The 24,065-nt window shown below is 35.4% G+C and overlaps 1 protein-coding gene across 1 annotated transcript in view; it reads right to left on the bottom strand.

Moving 5' to 3' along the window:
• LOC142334525 (uncharacterized) overlaps window positions 1-24,065 on the bottom strand; it is a 141,271-nt gene that overhangs the window by 17,897 nt on the left and 99,309 nt on the right. Inside the window, exons 12-14 of the mRNA XM_075382624.1 lie at window positions 15,485-15,614; window positions 14,958-15,257; window positions 10,231-10,483 (exon numbers count right to left, since the gene is read on the bottom strand). Coding sequence (XP_075238739.1) covers window positions 10,231-10,483; window positions 14,958-15,257; window positions 15,485-15,614 — 683 coding nt within the window. The remainder of the gene's footprint in view (window positions 1-10,230; window positions 10,484-14,957; window positions 15,258-15,484; window positions 15,615-24,065) is intronic.

The following is a 24,065-nucleotide window of genomic DNA, read 5'->3' as shown; positions in this document are numbered from 1 at the left end:
GAGGAATGGAGATATGATTCCCAAAGGATCGTACATATTTGACACAAGAGACAAAAACGTTGTGTCCAAGTTTTTCTGTCCAGGTTCTTTCTGTTTGTCGCTTTGAACATTATTTTGTCTTCGTCCAAGCTCCCGTGAAATCCAAGTAGTCCTTGTTGCAAACTTTTACTGAAGAGCTCTTCGACTGGTTTGCCTAGATCGTCTTGCATCTGTTGACAAAACTCGCGCCATTTCGTCAGATTGAATTTTCCTTTTTTCAGAGTATCCTTGACATCCTTGGCTGTAGTGAAAGCTCTGATGGCGTCGCTGAACTATGCAACCATGTCATCCGTGTAGAATGCCCGCTGAAGGGTCTTCAGAGAATTTGGGCGATCTTCGATGTCGTTTTTGGCTGTCTTGCAAAACAAAATTTGCGCAAACTGGTAAGTCCCTGGCTCCAGAGATGTGTCTTTGGTATTCATACACCTCTAATTCTGGACTGTTTGGTTGTCTCCACAAGAATCGCAGATGACTTCGGTCTTTTTGTCGTACTCCGCTTTGCATAAACATCGCTTCGATGTCTCCCTGGATGGCGATGGCTCCCTGTCGCGATCGTAGCAAAACTCCACGCATATTCCCGAGGAGGTCAGGTCCAGCTAAGAGTTTGTCATTGAGGCTTATTCCACTTTGTGGTGCTTTGGCATTGCAAATTCTTCGCATCTTATCGGGTTTGTTTGGACTGACAAGACCATAGTTTGGCATGTACCAACATGTATCGTTCTGTTGATGGAAAGGTACTTTTGCAATGTAGCCCTTTTTTAGGTTTGCCTGAAAGCCCTCATTGTATTTCTTGTACTGTTCAGCTATCTTTTGTAGTCTGTTGACAAGATGGTTCAGATGAGTCAAAGCTTGTGACCGGTTGTCTAAAAAGTAGCAACAAATGCCGGCAACAAACAAAAGTTCACAAATTTTTTTGAAAATAGACGTTAAAGCCAAATAAATTAGAAGCAACAAAATTGAACAAATAAATAGAAGCAATTGTGCCTATTTGGAGAGCGAAAGAGACCTGTCATTAATGAAAAACATAGCCAACAGATTGACGGAAAATAGCCGCGATAGACGCTTGTGGCCTTCCATGAGTTGAAACAACTAAAGAAATAAGATAGACAGATCGACCAGGAGTCCTTTAATAGACCACTCGACTTTCTAGGTTAGATTCGGACTGTCAATTTTATGACACATAGGTCCAAAAGGAGAGTTTTTCAAAATTGATATTCGCAATCAAAACTCAAGACTAATATTCAAGAATTAGGGCATATAAGTTTGCAACTACTTAGATGCACACTATTGATTTTTAATTAAAATGAGATTACGTAGATAATAGTTCATTTTATTGAGTGAGATAACGTAGTACGTTTCAAAATATAATCAGGCAATGACTTGCCTTGTTCTGCTCGAGAGATAGTGAAATAACCTCACACGCGCAAACACCGTTGTTGAGGAAAAGGAGTCGCTCAAAAAATTCAGCCTTGCTGTGTGAACAAATGTAAAACAAAAACAGAGCGTCAGATGACGAAACAAAAAAACAAGAGTACCGCAATATAGCTCCGCTAAGCTTACAGCTTCGCAGCTATAAAACGATCCCGAATCAAAACTGTTGCAGGAAAGAATATGATTTTCTGTTTTCTGCAAGATCTTCTGTTTCTGCAAGATTTCCCTGATTTGTTCATGTAAACACCTTTTCTTTCCACAAGGCAATACCTGTCATCCGCGAACCCAATTATTTTCTTCTCTTTGTGTTTAAATTAGTTGAAAAGTTGTTAACATAAAAGAAACAAATAATTGGTCTTAAAACATTAAGTTTCACTTTTTGTCTACAGTTATCACGAATTAGAGGTAGCATTTATTTTGCTGCCTGAAATTCCATACAATTCAATTTTCTATGGAAAATACTATGTGAAATAGAATTAAAAGCTTCCTCGAGATCTAGCAAAATAACAATAGCTTCTTTGCTTTGGTCTAAATTTAGACGCAACCGTTTCAACTACTTGTAAAACTGCAAGCTTCGCTGATTTTTTTTTGAAATCCAAACTGCTCTTTATCAATAACTTTATGCTTATCAATGCAATCTGTCACGTGAACCAAGCGTTCCCAACTTTTGACTCAGGTGTCCCAACTTTCGTCGCCTGAGTCAAGTAGCCAAGCGTTCCGAACTTTTATTCACATGGAAATAAGTTGCAATTGAAAATAATTTAAACAGGTATCGTTCTGTTGATGGAAAGGTACTTTTGCAATGTAGCCCTTTTCTAGGTTTGCCTGAAAGCCCTCATTGTATTTCTTGTACTGTTCAGCTTTTTTTTGTAGTCTGTTGACAAGATGTTCAAATGAGTCAAAGCTTGTGACCGGTTGTCTAAAAAGTAGCAACAAATGCCGGCAACAATAAAAAGTTCACAAATTTTTTTGAAAATAGACGTTAAAGCCAAATAAATTAGAAGCACAAAAAATTGAACAAATAAATAGAAGCAATTGTGCCTATTTGGAGAGCGAAAGAGACCTGTCATTAATGAAAAACATAGCCAACAGATTGACGGAAAATAGCCGCGATAGACGCTTGTGGCCTTTCATGAGTTGAAACAACTAAAGAAATAAGATAGACAGATCGACCACAAGACTTTTTAGGTTAGATTCGGACTGTCAATTTTATGACACATAGGTCCAAAAGGAGAGTTTTTCAAAATTGATATTCGCAATCAAAAACTCAAGACTAATATTCAAGAATTAGGGCATATAAGTTTGCAACTACTTAGATGCACACTATTGATTTTTAATTAAAATGAGATAACGTAGATAATAGTTCACTTTATTGAGTGAGATAAAGCAGTACGTTTCAAAATATAATCAGGCAATGATTTGCCTTGTTCTGCTAGAGAGATAGTGAAATAACCTCACACGCGCAAAAACCGTTGTTGAGGAAAAGGAGTGGCTCAAAAAATTTAGCCTTGCTGTGTGAACAAATGTAAAACAAAAACAGAGCGTCAGATGACGAAACAAAAAAACAAGAGTACCGCAATATAGCTCCGCTAAGCTTACAGCTTCGCAGCTATAAAACGATCCCGAATCAAAACTGTTGCAGGAAAGAATATGATTTTCTGTTTTCTGCAAGATCTTCTGTTTCTGCAAGATTTCCCTGATTTGTTCATGTAAACACCTTTTCTTTCCACAAGGCAATATTTGTCATCCGCGAACCCAATTATTTTCTTCTCTTTGTGTTTAAATTAGTTGAAAAGTTGTTAACATAAAAGAAACAAATAATTGGTCTTAAAACATTAAGTTTCACTTTTTGTCTACAGTTATCACGAAATAGAGGTAGCATTTATTTTGCTGCCTGAAATTCCATACAATTCAATTTTCTATGGAAAATACTATGTGAAATAGAATTAAAAGCTTCCTCGAGATCTAGAAAAATAACAATAGCTTCTTTGCTTTGGTCTAAATTTAGACGCAACCGTTTCAACTACTTGTAAAACTGCAAGCTTCGCTGATTTTTTTTTTGAAATCCAAACTGCTCTTTATCAATAACTTTATGCTTATCAATGCAATCTGTCACGTGAACCAAGCGTTCCCAACTTTTGACTCAGGTGTCCCAACTTTCGTCGCCTGAGTCAAGTAGCCAAGCGTTCCGAACTTTTATTCACATGGAAATAAGTTGCAATTGAAAATAATTTAAACAGGTATCGTTCTGTTGATGGAAAGGTACTTTTGCAATGTAGCCCTTTTCTAGGTTTGCCTGAAAGCCCTCATTGTATTTCTTGTACTGTTCAGCTTTTTTTTGTAGTCTGTTGACAAGATGTTCAAATGAGTCAAAGCTTGTGACCGGTTGTCTAAAAAGTAGCAACAAATGCCGGCAACAATAAAAAGTTCACAAATTTTTTTGAAAATAGACGTTAAAGCCAAATAAATTAGAAGCACAAAAAATTGAACAAATAAATAGAAGCAATTGTGCCTATTTGGAGAGCGAAAGAGACATGTCATTAATGAAAAACATAGCCAACAGATTGCCCGAAAAAAGCCGCGATAGACGCTTGTGGCCTTTCATGAGTTGAAACAACTAAAGAAATAAGATAGACAGATCGACCACAAGACTTTTTAGGTTAGATTCGGACTGTCAATTTTATGACACATAGGTCCAAAAGGAGAGTTTTTCAAAATTGATATTCGCAATCAAAAACTCAAGACTAATATTCAAGAATTAGGGCATATAAGTTTGCAACTACTTAGATGCACACTATTGATTTTTAATTAAAATGAGATAACGTAGATAATAGTTCACTTTATTGAGTGAGATAAAGCAGTACGTTTCAAAATATAATCAGGCAATGATTTGCCTTGTTCTGCTAGAGAGATAGTGAAATAACCTCACACGCGCAAAAACCGTTGTTGAGGAAAAGGAGTGGCTCAAAAAATTTAGCCTTGCTGTGTGAACAAATGTAAAACAAAAACAGAGCGTCAGATGACGAAACAAAAAAACAAGAGTACCGCAATATAGCTCCGCTAAGCTTACAGCTTCGCAGCTATAAAAAGATCCCAAATCAAACCTGTTGCAGGAAAGAATATGATTTTCTGTTTTCTGCAAGATCTTCTGTTTCTGAAAGATTTCCCTGATTTTTTCATGTAAACTACTTTTCTTTCCACAAGGCAATATTTGTCATCCGCCAGCCCAATTATTTTCTCCTCTTTGTGTTTAAATTAGTTGAAAAGTTGTTATCATGTAAGAAACAAATAATTGGTCCTAAAACATTAAGTTTCACTTTTTGTCTGCAGTTATCACGAAATAGAGGTAGCATTTATTTTGCTTCCTGAAAATCCATACAATTCAATTTTTTATGGAAAATACTATGTGAAATAGAATTAAAAGCTTCCTCGAGATCTAGAAAAATAACAATAGCTTCTTTGCTTTGGTCTTAATTTAGACGCAACCGTTTCAACTACTTGTAAAACTGCATGCTTCGCTTATTTTTTTTTTGAAATCCAAACTGCTCTTTATCAATAACTTTATGCTTATCAATGCAATCTGTCACGTGAATCATGCGTTCCCAACTTTTGACTCAGGTGTCCCAACTTTCGTCGCCTGAGTCAAGTAGCCAAGCGTTCCGAACTTTTATTCACATGGAAATAAGTTGCAATTGAAAATAATTTCAAGTTAACATAAGCATGTTTTCATACTTTTGTGTTTCTCACTTCAAGCCGTTCTAAACTTTAAAACTGCGTCAGCAAAATACCTGCAAATTAGACTTGCGCGCCGTAGGAGCAAATACAGAATGAGACAATAAAAATATCAACGTCACTTTAAAATATGATAATTTTCAGCGATAAATTGATGTGGCGTATTCAATTTTCGTTGCAGACGCCTTTTCTTCATTACGGACCTTCATTGCACATGAATCTCTTTGACCTTGAACTAAGTAAAATAAAAATTAAGCTTTAAAACTGAAAAGTAAATTTGTCGCTGGAGGGAAGTCAAAAATGTTCAAAACAAAATCATTCAAATGACCCAAGAATTCTAGACGCGCAAAAATGCTGTTTAAAAGTGGGGATCTTTTCCGTTCGTGCCCCCAGCTTAGTGGGTGCATTTTATTTCATTCCCAGAAGCAGGTGCCATCATTTTACATAAGGAGTTACTATGTAATGATACTTGCCCTTTACTGTGGGTGAATAACGTACTGGGGGCACAAACGGAAAAGATCCAGAAGTAGTTTGAAAATAATCACGCCTCAAAACTACCCGCTCAACCACCTTCAGTACTCCAACCTGACTGAGATCGCCAATATAATTTGACTCCTCAGTGACGTGAGAAAACCGAAAAACGTGATCAGATCTTAAAAAAGAGCACCAATACGATCCAAATTCTTTGGATTGTAAAAAACAAAGAGAAGGCCAATAACAGCCCCTTCCATCGCTTTGCGGTTTTTAATAAAGCTCCTCCCGTTTATAAAATTATCTGCTAAGTCAGTTCTACCCACCATATATTAGGTGAAAAACCGCCTGAATACATAGTAAATCAGATAAAATATAGAAAACGAAATATTCTTATATCAGTCGTATAGGATTCGCTCGGAATTCATTACAAAAATCGGAATTCATATTATTTAAATAAAAATATTTAATGTAAATTTTTTTCTCACGACAACGTCAACCTCAAAAGATGTCTACACAATAGATGTTTAGATAGCAGACACCGACTTTGTTGAAAACCACTGCAGACAATTAAAAGGATATTTTGTGAAAAAGAAAACGATTTCTACGAATGTCATTAAAAATAAGTAGCATCAAACTCAAAAAAGCATGCAACTAAAACATAAATTCTTCAGCATCGATTCGACTATCTATCAATAGAGAGCTACTATCTATCAAAATATCAACTTCAATGAAAACCACGTTGGAGACCACGCAACAAAAGTAGCAACAAGTTCACAAATTTTTTTGAAAATAGACGTCAAAGCCAAATAAATTAGAAGCAACAAAATTGAACAAATAAATAGAAGCAATTGTGCCTATTTGGAGAGAGAAAGAGACCTGTCATTAATGAAAAACATAGCCGACAGATTGCCGGAAAATAGATGCGATAGACGCTTGTGGCCTTTCATGAGTTGAAACAACTAAAGAAATAAGATAGACAGATCGACCAGGAGTCCTTTAATAGACCACAAGACTTTTTAGGTTAGATTCGGACTGTCAATTTTATGACACATAGGTCCAAAAGGAGAGCTTTTTCAAAATTGATATTCGCAATCAAAAACTCGGGACTAATATTCAAGAATTAGGGCATATAAGTTTGCAACTACTTAGATGTACTCTATTGATTTTTAATTAAAATGTTCATAAAATTTGAAATTTCATAAGTTCAGAAGTCATTTTTTCGAGTGAGGTAAATCACGCAATTGACCTAAAAGCACAAATGACATTACGTACACAAATTTTAATTGCAAAGGCATAGAAATCACTGAAGTCAATTCCAAGAAGTCAGTTCGTAAGAATCATCGATGGAGACAAATTAAAAAAACCACGATGTCCCCAATAATAGCCGCTATCGCTTCGCGGCTATTAATAAATGACAAGAAAAAAGAATGGCAAAATTTGTCATTTTCCGAAAAATCGCTGATATTTTTTGAACGCAACTCGCATCAAGCATCAAAGTTGTGAAAACAGTCATATTTGAAAAAAAACTGTTACAGAGGTTCAGACACAATTTGAGCAGAAAAAGATCTCTCATTGTTGATATAAGAACTCAAAACAACAGCAAAAACAAGAGCTTGCAAAATCCAAGAAATATTACTACCAATTGTTGAAAACAAGTCGTATCAAACTCGATGCAACCTGAAACTTTGAAAACAATTTTAAAAATTAAACCTATTAGAAGAGCCAATGAGATCTATCATTAATAAGATCAAGTGACAGAACAACGAAAAGAAATACAAAAATAGGAAAACATCCAAAAAAAATTCTATTCCATGAAGACAAGTAGCGTCTTTGAAAACAATTAGTTGCTTTTTGAGGGGCTTAAACAAATGCAACAACGCATTACTAGAACACAAGTATAGCAAAGAGAGTCAGACAGAAAAACAGCTAAAAACGAAGTCAGATGGCCGCGCATCAAAAAAAATTTTCTCTCGAAAACGGAACGGAAAATCTGCTTAAACACCATTTTCTCACTTCGATTTAAGACTCCCTTCGAAAAGTCAGGCTTTGAAATTTCTCACTTTTCTCTCCTCTTTCTACTCCGGCGTGATTCAAATCACTGCTCCAATGTGACTTCTCATTGACAAGAAAAGGTCAGAAAAAGTGTGAACATATCTTAAAAAAAAGACAACGCACCAATTTAATTTAAATTCAAATAATTTAATTTAAATTGAAATTAAATTGTAAAAAATTGGGGCCACTATAATAGCTGGTTTGAAAGATAAGGGAGGCTAATAAACAAACGAAAGACTTTGGGCGAACTGCTCTCAAACGAATGGCGAGCAGTCGACTTCGTTAGTAGCTAGCTATGGATCAAGGAAGCTGGCTTTAGACTGACAGAAGTGGCGATAGATTGAGGGGAGGAGGAGCACACGAGGGTGCAGTGACAAAACGGGGGCGGGGTTGAGCAGTATGATACGGACAATGTGCAGGTGGATTGGGTGGTGAAGTGGGGGGCAGATTCTAAGAATCGCCCCTGACACCATGAAAGCATGTCCCCAGAACAGTTTGTGAATCGCATAATATGTCTAGTAAGCCCAATAACTCTAAGAGAACTTAATGCCCTCCGAGAGTTTTTGACTATCCTGTTTTTGCGGACGAAAAAGTAAAAGAGCCAAAGATAAAATCGGTCCAGCAAAAAATTGCGTGAAAAAGACAACAAGACTAAAATGATTGCCCCATTTTTTTTTACAAAAAAGTATTATAAAATTAAATCAATGTGGTTAAATGTAATTGCAACAAAAATTTGCACATTAATCAAGCAAAACTATAAAAAATTTCAATGAAATTTGTTTAAAAAAGAATCTTTACAAAAACTTCAAATTGTTTTCGTAAAAATACAAATAACTTTTAAAACTCACAAGTCACCAATCAAGCGAATTTTTTCATGCTGTAAGACCACCATAAACTTATTCAACGCTTCCTCGCAACATTGAAGATTAATCGAATTCATTCCAAACTTGAGTTTGACATTCTGTCTAAATTTAAAATCTTTTGTTCAAGCATTTCGTTGAAGACCCAGATAATCGTGACAATAGTTAAAAAAAAACTGACCAAGCATAGCCAGCAGATTGCCGGAATAGATGCAAAAAAGACTTGCGTACCGTATACTTAGAGATAGAAACAGATACAGATCTAAGTTAAAAAAATCGGTGCCGCTCAAAAAGCTGTGTAAAAAATATTCGGCGATAAATTAAAGCTTGTTAAAATTAAATCAGCGGAAGCATTTTTAATTAGAGAACCTTATTACATATTTGAGTTCCTTTTACATTAACCTATATCAAAATAAACTGAAGTTTAAAAGTGCAAAAATCATTTTATTGAGTGAGATAACGTAGTACGTTTCAAAATATAATCAGGTAATGACTTAAAAACTTTTGCTAGAGAGATTGAGAAATAGCCTCACACGCGCAAAAACCGTTGTTGAGAAAAAGAAGTCGTTCAAAAAATTCTTCTGTGCTGTGTGGACAAATGTACAACGAAAACAGAGCGTCAGATGACGAAACAAAAAAAACAATAGTACCGCAATAAAACTCCGCTAAGCATACAGCTTCGCAGCTACAAAAAGATGCCAAATCAAAGCTCTTGCAAGAAAGAATATGATTTTCTGTAAGATCTTCTGTTTCTGCAAGATTTCCCTGATTTTTTCATGTAAAATACTTTTCTTTCCACGAGGCAATACTTGTCATCCGCGAACCCAATTATTTTCTCCTCTTTGTGTTTAAATTAGTTGAAAATTTTTTCACATATAAGAAACAAATAAGTGGTCCTATAACAGTGGTCCTAAAACATTAAGCACTTTTTGTCAGCAGTTATCACGAAATAGAGATAGCATTTATTTTGCTGAAAAGCCATATAATTCAATTTTTTATGGAAAATACTACGTGAAATGGAATTAAAAGCTTTCTTGAGATCTAGGAAAATAGCAATAGCTTCTTTGCTTTGCTCTAAATTTAGACGCAACCGTTTCAACTACTTGTGAAACTGCATGCTTCGCTTATTTTTTTTTAAATCCAAACTGCTCTTTATCAATAACTTTATGCTTATCAATGCAATCTGTCACCTGAGTCAAAAGGAGCCGCTATTTTTTGCAAAACTCGGAGTTACACAAATTGGTCGATAGTTTGTACTATCCAATTTATCACATTTTTTGAAAATTGTTGTTACGTAGGCTAGTTTGATTTTAGTACGCCTACAGCCATGTTGCATGACTTTGAGATGAACCGTTATTTCACCAGGTCCTGCTGCTACAAACTTCCATAGCTTGGATATCAAAATACTTGATAAATGTTTACAATCTCAATTTGTCTTTTTGAAAAACAGACAAAAATCAAAATTTTGTATGCAGTAAAAGCCACTTAAAGAATTCACTATCAGTCATGAAAAAAGCGATAACCATATGCTTAAAAGAATTTAATTGAGCAATACCTCAACATAACGACAACTTAATTCAGATATAACTCAGAAACTCTCTTCAAGATGCACAATTTGCGTGTGCACTAGTTCAGGATTTACCTATCTGAGATTCAGTCTGCTCAGCCCCATAATGATCATCTGACTGGAAATTGTTTGAGCGCGTGCACACAATAGTGGAGAGGGCTGACAGAGTGAGACAGTGGAACTTGTTTGTGGATAGAAGAGAACAGCCTTCTTTCTTCTTTTTCTCGTCAGAGGCTGATACTCCACTAGCTGAGGCAGACGAGGAAGGCAGTCGCCAACATTTGACACAACCACTCGTGTCACAGGACACTATCAGATCGCACTCTCTCTGTTTCAAAACATCACGGGTAACACAGATGATGAAGGAAAAGAGGTAATTAAAACAATTATACTGCCAGTTTTAAAGCCTTTGGATTTTCATTTAATTCATTGTCAAAATGAAAACAAATAATTCATTTCACTCAACAAGCTATAATAGTATGTGCACCTTCATTAGCAATTACCATTTATTGAAGTGATCTTTACATAAGAGTCATTAGGGACAAAATGCATTTAGGGAGAGAGCTCAGTCTTCCTTTGTTCAAAACTATCACCCAAATTGAAATTCACAACTAATAAATGTAAAAGAAGTCTGGTACCGAAAGACAGAAATGAGCTGCATGCAAAACAAGAACAGCGAAATAAAACTTTTCTCAAAACAAAACTAAAAGCACTTGTTAAAGTGATTGTAACAAATTACTTATTCATTAAAGATTCAATCAAGAATTCGACCGAAAAAAATGACAAACCAAAAGTTTGTCAACCTCAGCGACGCAATCAAGAATGTGAAAAATATCACTTAAGATTCACAAGACTCACAACATACCCGGCAGATTGTCAGGAAATAGCCGCCGTTGATTCCCAGAACCAATATTGGGATTGAAAGAAGAGAAAAAAACTAATGAAAAAACATAGCTGGCAGATTGCCAGAAAATAGCCGCAATAGATTCGTAGATCGGCAGCCTAAAAAAACAGTAAAGAAGACAGACCAAAAAAATTCGTCTTTTCATTGAAGGCTGATCTGTTATATTTTGATTAAAAATCTGTATAAGTTATTGCTGCCTCTATTAGCTGATCTCAAATAACCTTCATTTAGAGTGATACACACCCGTTTGACCTTATCTCTTTGAATTAAAGTAAATAAAAGTCAATTTCAAAGTGAGGAAGTCATTTTTGAGAGTGAGGTAAGTCAAGTGTGACCAAAAATTTAATCACGCGCATGAACAAAAAAACTCGCTCCACTAAGAGCGAAAAATGACGTCACACATGCAATTCAGTTGAAATTGCATGAACGAATGAACAAAAAATGGCTGTGACGTCATATGGTCGTAACAAAAATCATGACGACGAAATAAAAAAACCAAGAGAAGGCCAATAATAGCCTGAGCTATCGCTGTGCGGCTATTAAAAAATGATTTTTGTACGAAACAATTTTAAAGTACGAACTATTTTGATGTCATTTTGGAGCTGAACATACTCCTGTCATATTCCTGAACATACTCGTAATGAGACGACACAGGGGCTAGTATCAATACCAATAAGCATTAGAGATGCTCACTAAGAACAAATTTGGAGTAGCGGGCATCTAAAATGTGCGTTATGGGTTTATTCAGTTTCTAATTCTGATTTCGTTTTTTTTGATACTCACTGTGTTTATTTTGAATTGATTTGCTTCGCAACTGCCGTCCAAAAACACTTTTAGCAGAAGGAAAGCAGAGTGAAACTAGTCTAGAGAAGTCAAAAAGATTTCACGCAAAATGTTGAACAAGCTGTGAAATAAGGTAAAGCAAAAAAAATTAGTACAACGAATTAAGAAAATAGCATGACAAGTCCTCACGTACAATTCAAGAAATTTTTATTGACTAAACAAAAACTAGACCCGGAACAAGCTATGCTTGATTTGGGAAACCCATTTCCACAAAAAACCAGATCAAAACTGAAAATTAACGTCAAAATGCCGCATGTGAACAAAATCCATTAGCGAGAAAGCGAAATTTTGTTCAAACACCGTTTTCTCACTCTGTTTTAAAATTAGAGCAAAACAGTTTCACGCCTCAAAACCACTCGCTTTTTCGTTCCACTTCCTGTTTCGGCGTGACCAAAATCACTACTCCAATATGACTTTAAATATCATGAAAATGTTTGAACAGATCTTAAAAAAAAGACAGCACCCCAATACAATTCAAATTCTTTGAATTGCAAAAATAGGAGCCCCATAATTGCCGGCTGAGAAGCTGAGGCAGCTATTAATAACGATGAGTGATAGGCAGGTCAGCTAAATCCTTCAAGAAAAATAAAAACTTTATAAGTTCGACGAAAAAGACGATTTCTGATTTGAACAGATGTGTGAAAAATTTCTTTAAAAAAGTGCGCACACAAGAAGCTTCCGTTTGAGCAATGGGGGCCAGCTTTAGTTTCAAGGAAGGAGCGTGGTGCGACGGCGACGGGTGGTGCGGGGATGGGGGGAACGGATGAGCGCACGGAGGTCGAGTTGGCTGGGTTACGGGTGCAGGGGTTCGTGATTGGAGGCGGGGTGAATTGGGATGAGGGTTTAAACTCCAAGAACCTCCCTTCAAACCAAGAATTTATGTCTCCAAAACATTTTCGGAGAACTTGATGCCCTGCTCGTTTTGCCTATTGATCTTGTTCTTTACGAACAAAAGGCAGAAAAGGCCAGACGAAAAATGATCAAGCAGAAAATTGCATTAAAAAGACCACAAGACAAATGAAATTGCTACAAACTTTGTTTGAAAACCACTAAAAAATACATGCTAATAAGAAATAGATGAAAACAGTTTCAACCACGCGGATAAATAAAACAGATCAAAAACGCGTATGAAAAACAAAACCTTAACATCTACTAATCGAAAAAAATTAGAGCTACCCAGGCAAAAAAAAAACAACTGAAAAAATTTCAGAACCTGCTACGATACGTTAATTGAAACATTTTAAGCATACATATTCTCTCTCTCTCTCTCTCTCTTCACAAAAGGAACATGAAAAGCAGCTAAAGCTATGAACTAATTCGGTTAGAAACAAAAGAGCAGGATTTGACGTCGACGCGCACGAGAAGGATCTCGAGCAGGATTTGACGTCAACAATTAATGCAACTTCGCTGATTGAAAAATGACAGACAGAGCTAAAAAATGCATAAAACCTGAAAAACTTTAGAGGAATATTTATCAAAAAACTGAAAGAGCAACCGACGAGTTAACAAACTACCAGCGGTCGGGGAAACCATTCAAAATTCGAGTGCGTTATTCAACCGGAGTGCATAACCTAAGGTTCATGTACTCTTTAAATAATTTTGCGACAGCTAATATTACAATACTGCATGATTTAATTTGGAAAACGAAATCAATTTCCATTTCCATTTTCAATTTTACCTGTCGATTTAGCTTTCATTATTTGGCGTATTTTCTATTTAGTTTTTAGTAGTAAACTGACTCTAATTAAGTTAAGTGCCTTTAAATTAACAGGAGCAGTTTAGCACCCAAAATTAAGAATTAAAGCGTGCAAAAAAATTGCAAAGTCTTTGGGTGCGAAATCGGTCGTATGAATTATATAATTATATGAATTATATATATAAAGACCAACAGAACTTAAATTACTGCTGCAAACTTTTTCATTTTGCAGCGTAAAAACATAAAACGACTAACGTCGGATAAATTGTTCTCCAACGACAGGCGGGGGTAATTTAATTTAGGGGATGTAGCTTAGAAATTTGTTTTGGGTGCAAAAACTCGGAACTGATACGTGTTCGCACCCGCAATCTCCAGGATATCTTAACCACTCAGCTACAACGGCGTTATTACTCACCAGCTAACAATCCCTTTTATATTAGCAACAACAACAAACTTCATTTCAGAATGAGAGCAATTGAAATCACTAAAAATGAACAAGTGAAGCGTTAAAAAGTTACTTGAGAAGTCAGAGAATAATCTAGAACAAAAGCGCAAAAATGGCCAAGTCAAAATTTTGCACAAAAAAGACCAACACGTTCACAATAATTGAATCAAACTTCGTTCGAGAGCAATTAAACAACCAACTGATTTACATATCTACTGCAAATCAATATGAAGCGAGCTCACGTCCCGAAGACACTCCCTTTTTCACTTCAGTTTTTGTTGAGATGGGATTAAAAAGAACTAATCGAGATTGACTTGGAACAATTCTTTGGAAAGAAAAATTTTATAAAAAACGGACCGATAGCATAACTCCTCCTCGGGGCGTTCTATTCATACTACTTGCACGGTTACTATTAGAACCAACGAGAAAAGCTTTGTTCCATAAAGGGCTCAATGCAATGTACATGAATATTTTAGTTGAAATTTGATGGTGAATACTTGGCATTCTACTTTTCAGCATCGAGCATTTATTTAAAGTGCTATATGTTTAATAAGAAAATTTCAGCAACACATGATGGCATCAATTTGAGACCTGAAAGCATCCTGTAATTCAATTTATCCAATTCGTCCCGTCAGCTAAACGGATGCATACATACATACACATATACACACAGCAGTATCGCAACCATCACTGAAGCATGTAACCAATTTGGCCCGCTCAACACCCCGTCAGCACACTGAAGGAGGGAACAACTTACAATATATTGCATCCGTTCAAAGACATTAAGGGAGGGACCAACTATCTTTTTCTGATTTTAAGCACTAGTAATCCGGAAATATTTCAGACGCTTAGAAAAAGTTGTCTTTATATCCATTTAGTAGCATTACAGTAGTTAAATCAAGTGATAAATTTACCAGATACTTGACGTAGGCTATAGCACTATCATGCCCTGTCAGTGTATACTTCACATGAGTGCTATCCTCTAGAATTGTACCCTCCGCTGATCGTTTGACCTCTCCTCCACTCTTGTTATCATCTGCTTTAGTGGATGATCTTTTCCGTTTCCACACACGGACATTGTTGTCCGCGGAGCCAGTCACAATAAGCTTCTCTGACGCGTCCATACATGTGATCCAATCTTCGTGTGCATTCTGTATAACATGCATTGCTCCCTTGCCGCTTTTAATTTTGCTCGTATCCCAGAGGCTCAGCTTCTAAACACACATTATTACTAATTCTAAACACGCAAATGATTATTTTTACTCGAAATGTTCTCTTAGCAGCTATCCTGATCAAGGCTGAACAGCATAGGATGCATAAAAGCGAACAGGTAGAAACAGTATAGCTTCTTAAATATCTCATTCCAAAATAAATTGTCCCTGAACTTGAGCAATCGAGTGAAACTAACTGTATAACTGTAATAAATTATGTGTCTGCTAACCCTATCTTTTCCCGCAGTAACCATGACGTGACTAAGGAATTCCACTTGTGTGATTGCTCCCTCATGTGCCGATTCGAGTGAGAACAGTCTCTCCAGAAAGATTGGAGCTCCTCCCACTCTTCCACCTCCCCTGTTAATACAACAGTAGTTTTTCAGTTATTCCAAAATATATGTTTCTTATTAGCTGTAGACAAGGTAATCGACTAAAAAGCACTCATATTTGTGAGATTCTGTTGGTCAGATGAACTCAGACCTCTCGGTACATCATCCATGTGCGTACCTATTTTTATAAGTTTCGATTCAATATGTTACAAAAATTGACCAAAGTGTATGGATTATTCAATTCTCTACTGTTAGTCGTAATGCAGCACTTGACCGATATACATTGTGGTACCCAAAAAATACGTAAAATTGAAGAATTTTTCAAAAGCGTATTTAGCAAAAATAACGTTGAAAGAGCACAAATAGCGCAATACGTAGCTTTTTGGTACAATAGTGAAATAATCATCTGCAATCAAAATAAATCCAGTCAATTTATATAGGGATAGCATTTGACGAATTGAACAGTTTTCAGACTGGGTGGCCAGTTAGAACACATACCCGGCAGATTGCCGGAAAACAACAGTCATTGGTTCCCATGACTCCGGTTGTGATTAAAACAACAACAGAAAAAAATGGTTTTTATTACAAAAAAAGGGTTGTTATTACCGAAAAAATGACAAAAGCGCACTCTATTTCGTAATTAGGCACAATCCAGGTTTCTTTGTTGACCAATTGCTGCTTTAAGGAGCTTTGAGAATAAGCGATGAAAGAAATTATCCTACAGAAGTCAAAAATACTTTTAGCAAAATAATTGTTTGAATAAAAATATAATAACATATCAAAAATGGGGCAAAATTAGGTACAGAAAAAAACCTAACCGAAACACTTCTGTGTATGAAGGACTAAGAAGAGTACAAAAGACTGAAATAAAAAGCTCATCAATCGGATTAACGTAAGAAGCAAAAAAAACAAAACTCAATTCTAATTCGAGCAATATTTTTCTGACTCCAAAAAAACTTTCAATGCACGATTTGACAGCGTTTTCATCACTAATGGCTCATTACAGAATAGAACATAGCCGGCAGATTGCTGGAATAGCTGCGAAAGAATAGACTTGAATGCCGTATTATAGAGATAGAAACAGATACAGATATAAGTTGAAAAAGTTATCGACGCCGCTCAAAAAGCTATGTAAAAAAAATTAAACGATAAATTTATAAAGCTTGTTAAAACTCATTGCGCAGAAGCCTTATCATTAGGGACCCTTATTACACATAAGTTCCTTTGACCTTAAACTAATTCAAAATAAACTTAAATTTTAAAGTGCAAAGGTCATTTTTATTGAGTGAGGTAAGTCATTTATGATCAAAATCTAATCACGCAAAAAAAAAACTTTTGCTAGAGAGAGCGAGAGAGAGAAATGACGTCACGCGCGCTAAAACAGTTAGTGAGAGGAAGAAGTCATTCAGAAAATTTGACTTTTCAGCTTTGAGGTGTGAACAAATGTAAAACGAAAAAAGAGCGTCAGACGACGAAAAAAAAAACATAGCCGGAAGAATTCCGGAAGCGACTCGAAGCAACAAAACTTCACAAAAAGCTGAAGCCATTACCTTTTGTATTTAACCATTAACTCATTACCTCCCCGAGTCTGATCTAAAAATCGGTGAAATTTAAACCACTGTCACCAAGAGAAAGAAAATGCAGCAAAAATTTAGTATTGACAACGTTTGGTAACGATAACAAAGTCTGAAATTTTTAGGATGATCAAAAAACTGACAGCCTGACAAAACTGACAGGGCCATCAATTGCCCTCAGATAATTAATGATTCTAATCTCAAAAAGATCGCGAAAGCAAACGGCAGATAAAAACTTTTCAAAAAAGACAGGAAAGTCAAAATTATTAAAAAAAGAGTGCTCAAAGTTAAGAATCAGAGAACCACTACAAATAGTTTTCTAATCAAGGCAATTAGGACAAAAAGAATACATGATTCTTCCTTGTTGTATATATGCTAGACAACATGATTTCATACTAATTCAAAAATTAAATTAATCATAGAAAAACAAAAGCAACAGAATAATATTCAAAGGCAAAAATCGTCTAAAAACAATACCAAGCCCGGAGGAAAATTGCAATGAATAGTAATAACTAGAAATGTTGGAAAAAACTTTCTAGCAAACTCCCAGTACTGCCTTATTTTGAATTAAATCAATTGCAAACCGAAGAAACCAAGATCTAAGAAAAAGCTGAATTCATTCAATTTTTTAACAACTGAAAAAATCAATATAACGAATATAAAAGTAGGTGCCATGACAAATCTAGAATGATACAAACGAGAATGTGAAGAATATGGACACAATATTAGGAACACCGTAACAAAAAGACCAACTCTTGGTTTTTGAAATTTAAAAATCAAATTTAAAAAATCAAGAAAAACAAGCACATTTCATTGATCAGCATTCGAGACATAGAAAAGACAACGAGTCATTCGAGACAAAAATCCAACTTGCTGAACAGAATAAAACAAGAAAAAGCAGAATTCAGACATACGAAACAATGAAACATTTTGCAAAAAAAGTGGTCAAAAGACTGCATTTATGAAAAAAATTTATCTGTTTTTTCAAAAACTTAAAACCAAAAAATGATTGATTTTTTATTGAAACAAAATTAAAGTCCCTCATATTCCCCAAAATACTATTTTTAGTAATTAAAAGCAAAATACAAACAAAAAACTGAAAAAAAATTGGCAAAAAACTACGAAAATCGGATTAGCAAATGTACAATTTCATGAAACAAAATTACATCGAGGTAGAAAGAGGCATTGAGTATATGAATTACCAAAGGGAAGTTGCCATATTAACTGATTTTTGACAAAAAACAGCTAAAAGATCCAAAAATGAAGAAATTAATAGAAAAAAAGCCAAAAATTAACTAAAAAATCGAGAATATGTGCCAATTTCGCATTTGAAACGCAATTTCAGGCTATGCAAAATACTGTGCTATCAATTTCCGGGGTTTACATTTTCAACATAGCATCGATTAAAAATTATTTCTACAAAAAAACCAAACTACAAGCAAAAAAACTAGGCCACTTAGACGAAAAAACGGCTAAAAACGGTTATCTATATGTGCCATTCAGTCAAAAACTACTTTTCAATGTCAAAAAGTCTCACTAAACGCAGCGCATGATCAAAAAAATTCTCTCGCTCAGAAAAAATTAATTCACACTGCAATTTTACTCGCTTTCGCTTTTAGATCAAAACATCGTCTGAACGAATAGTACTTCCGGTATGAAAAAACCTTAAGAAAACCAATACTCCTCTTCGAGTCGTAAAAAAACCAAGAGCACCGCAATATAGCTACGCTCAGCTTTAGCTTCGCAGCTATAATAAAGACATAGCTGGCAGATAGCTAGAAAATATGTGAGCTAGTTCTGTACACCTTGAACCTGAAAATATTATTGACAAAATGCTGCTTGTGATGCTTCGACTTGATTTAAACTCAACACCTGTTTTTAGAAGCTGCCCTCAAATAATCCTTAAAGAGATTGAAGCACCATCATTTGACCTTGAATGCTCAAAATTGAAGCATTTATAATCAATTAAAGAGCGATGAAAATATGTGTGACCAAAAACTTTTTCACTACCACGAAAATAGCTCAAATGAAATGAATGACGTCACACACGCACCCAATAAAAAAAGAGCATCAATGAATAAAAAAGGCTGATTTGAAGTAACCGTGAGGTCATATGGTTGGAACAAAACATTCATGACAAAACAAAAAGAAGATGGCCAATAATAGCTCGATATTGCAGCAATTTAAAACGTCTTTTGGGCAAATTTGCTCACAAATTCAGATTTGGAAGTTTGAAGTTAATCTTAACAATTTCAGTGCTATACCTATCACAAGCTGTTTTTATTCCAGTCGACAACTTGCCGAAAAAGGTCCAAAAAAATTTGCCTACAAAAACCTACGGGTCACTGACCCATGGCGTAGTGATTCCCTATTTTAAAAAAATATCCCGCAGATTGTTAAAAAAGCCACCATTGATTCCCATGACCCCAATTATGATTTAAACAAAGGCAGAGAAAAATTGCTGGTTTAAAAAAGCAAAGCGCACACTATTCCATTGTAATTCGTAGTTAGGCACAGTAATGTCTCTCAATGACAGAATAGAAGAGTAAGTATCATCAACAGCAAGAGACCTGGTTACTACAAACGCCAAAAAAACTAATTATCGGGCATCCATAACAATAATTTAAGGATTTACCATGAACATACTTTCGATTTGGGTGTTTCGATTTCCCGGTTTTATTGGTTTATCCTTTGCTTTTATTTTTTTTGTTTTTTTTTTATTTCAGACAGATTTGCGTAAAATTGTTTCAAGGATTCTAAATTTAATTCAGTTGAAACTGTTTGTGAGATAATTCAAGTTGAAAGCAAAAGTGCTGACTTATGTAAAACCATTGAAAAAAAAATAGCAGGACAAGTCATGAGCTACAATCCAAAGAACTTCAACAACTAATAACTTGATATTATATTGTTTTTACATAAAATAGTCTTTGGTTGTCCATAGAGAGAATGGCCAAAAAGCCACAAAAACAAGAGCAGAAAATACTGAAAGATATTCAAGAAAATTTGTCTATATTTTTGTTTCTCCTATTTTTTGTTGCTTAAAAAAACATTCAAGAATTACATCAGAGTCATTAAAACACGTTACTGCATAGAGCGATCCTATTACTATTCTGTGCTAAAAATCAAATATATTCCTTCAAAAATACGCTCACAAGCAGAATGGTATTTAAATAAACAAACTCAAAGCACTGTTTATTAATTCACATTATCCGCCTGGAAACAAATGTTGTCATAGTGTGAAAACAATTAGCTGCAAACTGAAGAAATTAAATGAATCAAACAGAAAACAAGGGCAAAAATAAAAACATACAAGTCAGGTTGACTGACAAAAGCCGCCATTGATTCCTATAAACTCGATTGGGATTGACAGAACAGAAAAAGTCATTTGTGCAAAAATTAAGTGGAAAATATTTTCATTTCATTCGTAGACATACACCTGTTTTGTAATGAGGATACAGTGGTTAGCATCTTACGAAACATAAATCCACGAACGTCGGACAAATTGCTTTCATTGACCACTCGGCTTTCAGATTCTGATCGCTTTTGTGACTGCTGATCGATTTTGTTTTAGCAACAGTCTTTTTTTTATCAGAATAAGAGCAAGTTATATTGCGCAAAAGTCGAGAAGTAAAGCTTGAAAAACTCACACGAGGACTGAAATCGAAGGAATATTCTACAGCAAAACTGTCAAGCAAAAATTTTGCACAAAATCACACATACATGTTTGCAATAATCATATCAACTTCGTTCCAGAGCAATTAAGAACCATTACAAATGATAACTTCCAAGAAGAAAGTTCAAGCATATAAAATTGGGCTGGATCAGTCTATTCCGCTTCTTTTTTTCATTTCGTTTTTCGTAACGACTCTAATAATTCTTGCTGGCACAGAGAAGTCAAAAAGATTTCACGCAATATGTTGAACCAGTTGTGAACGAAGGTAAAGCGAAAAAAAAATGTTCGGCGAAGTAAAAACAGAGTATCTGGTTAAGAAGATGACGGCAGCTATTAAATAAATGAAAATTTAAAACACTTAGGTATAACTATGATAACTTATCTTTCTGATTATTTCAACTCGAAAGTAAAAAACATAAACAGACTAAAGTCGAATGAATTGCTCTCGACGGCAGGAGAGGCTATTTATTTCAGAGACGTGCAGGTTTTTTATGGGTACAAAAGCAACCGAAGGGTACAAAAAAATTTTAATATCAATACTTTATATTTTTAATAAAAACAATATTTTTCACAAAAGTCCAAATTTATTCTTTTATTTCAGACTCAATGCCTATAACTTACCAGTCCTCATTAAATAGTGGGTTTGTCCTTTATTGACCTTGAAAGGAATTAGAGTAATCTGAAATTACCTTAAAAGCCATTTGTTTTTTCGAGAGTGAGGTAAGCCATCTAAGCTAAACAAAACAGCCATAAACTATACTAATGAGCGCAACAAATGACGTCACACACGAGCAGCTAAATAACGGCATGAACAAAACGCCAGTCTGAGCTTTGCGACGTGGAAAAGTGTAAAACAAAAACATGGGCGCCATGCAACGAAACAAAAGACAATGGGCAGAATTCCGGAAACGAATCGAAGAGTCGAGTTCTTTAAAAAATTATCTTTTAAATCAAATGGTACCTACTAAAGTGACTACTAAAACCAAAAAAATCAGTCGAAAAATGAAACAAACTGACAAATGTCGGGAGATTTTCTCTTGAATGACAGACAAGGCATTTTAATTCAGGGTCTGTAGCCTAAATCAATTTTTCTTTATGGATACAAAACACCTTGCCCCCAACGGGATACGGGAGTTGAATCATTGACCTCCCGATCCATAGCCACCGGCACTAACCACTGCGCTATCAGTCACTAAGCTTTGCTATACTGCAAGCGATTATATATTAGCAATAAGCGTTACTTCGGAATGAGAACAACAGAGATTACTCAAAAATGATGAACGAAAGCGTGTATAAGACACTTGGGAAGTCAAAGAATGTTCTAGAAGAAAAACGCAAAATTGTCCAGCCCAAAAATTGCATAAAAAACACACACGTTTACCGTAATTGCTATGAACTTCACTCAAGAGCAATTAAAAACAGCCGATAAAACCAGTTGAACTCAAAAATCACATTATTTCCTATGTAAAACAAACCAAGCTTTTTGTACGCGATTGAAAACATCAAACTGCGCGAGCAGCAAAAGTCACGGCACGTTAGGCTCCCAAAACTTTTTATTTTCGAAAAAAATTGATTATTTATAAATGGCCAATAAATTTTTTTTAGTGTCACAATTTTTCCTAATTTGGAGTGCAGTGTTAGTCAGAACCTAAAACTATACTGAACTCAGCTTCTAAACTGAAAGCTAATAAGCTTTAAACCAGTTTCAGCTAGCAAATGCTCTAATGAACTTTAAACATAACGGACAAACGTCAAACGACCGGCGAGGGGTTGGTTACGTCAGTAGCTAGCCACCGTTCGAAGAAGCGGGGGGGGTCACCAGGGGGCTGATGGGGCGCAACAGGGGGGGGGGGGGGAGGGGAGGTGGTCAACGATGGGAGGTGTATTTTGGCTGCACGAGAACTTTACGGCCTGAGCGATAAGTAGGTCGGGGGATTGGGTGCGGAGTGAACTGAGAGGTGGGCTGTGTGGGTGGGGGAGGGGGGCTGATGTCAACCTCTGTCTCCAAAACAGTTTCTGTGAATCGCTTACTTGGAGACTATTGAGCTGAAAGGCTCTAGGAGCAATTAATTCCCTCTGGGCTCTACAGGCGATTTTTAAAAAATAGATCGCCTAAACAATAGCCGCTGCGAAGCTGACGGTGGCTATTAACCACAATGAACGCTATAAAACTCAACAATGGCCGAAAAACTAATCAAATTGCAATTAGTCATGAAACGACTAAAAGACAGAACAATATTCAATCGCAAAAGGATGTATAGTACGCAACCAAAGCTCTAATATTATTCGCAGAAAACGATTCCCATTCAAAATTTTTAAAAGTGAAGCTAGCAAAATCTCAGTTGCATATTATATCAAAAAAACAATTGCAAACGAAAAAAACTTCAAAAATTCAAAAGACAAAGACAAAAACTATTAATTCAAATCAATAATTTTCAATTAAAGGAAAATAGGGCCAATAAAACTATAAATCTGAGGAGAATATTAGAAAGAAACATGCTGGAACGTGGAAAAATAAATCCATTGTGAAAAAGGTAAACAAAAAACCCTAATTCGCAATTTCTGAAAAATCAAATTAAAAATTAAATTGGAAACTCTAATTAAAAATCAAAATAAAAAAGAGGTAAAAATCATGGACTTTTGGTATTAAGCAACCGAGGTTTAAAAAAATTACATAGCCATTTTCTTGTCTGAGAAAAAAAGTAAAAAGTTCAATTGCGAAACAGTGAAAACAATTTGAAAACTGCTCAAAATATGGTGAAAATTTCGCTGAATTTCAAAAAGTTACCGCCAAAAAACTTCGACAAAACCTGCCAAGAATCAGATTAATGTGTGTACAACTTGGTAAAACAAAACAAAACACTTCAAAAAGAGGTATACAATAGAGGAATTAATTAAAAAACGTGGCCATATTTACTAATGTGGTTTTAAAAGTCCGCTCAAATTTCCAAAAATGAAGAAAGTAAGGAAAGCCAGAAATTGACAAAAAAGTGAGAATTATGTGCGAAATTTGAACTTGAAATGCATTAATAGGCTCTCAAAAACATTGTCGTATCGATTTCAGGTGGTTGCATATTCATGCTGCATCGATCAAATTTACCTCTACAAAAAACCAAGTCACAAAAAAAATTGGGCCAAATGGACGAAAACACGGCTGAAAACTGTCATCTATATGCGCCATCTCTCAAAAACTCTTTTCAAAGTCAAAATGTTATTCACTCAATGCAGAGCA

This window comes from Convolutriloba macropyga, chromosome 2, assembly GCF_964194025.1.
Source record: "Convolutriloba macropyga chromosome 2, txConMacr16.3, whole genome shotgun sequence".
Taxonomy (NCBI): Eukaryota; Metazoa; Xenacoelomorpha; order Acoela; family Convolutidae; genus Convolutriloba; species Convolutriloba macropyga.
This window is presented reverse-complemented; position numbering and strand designations above follow the sequence as displayed.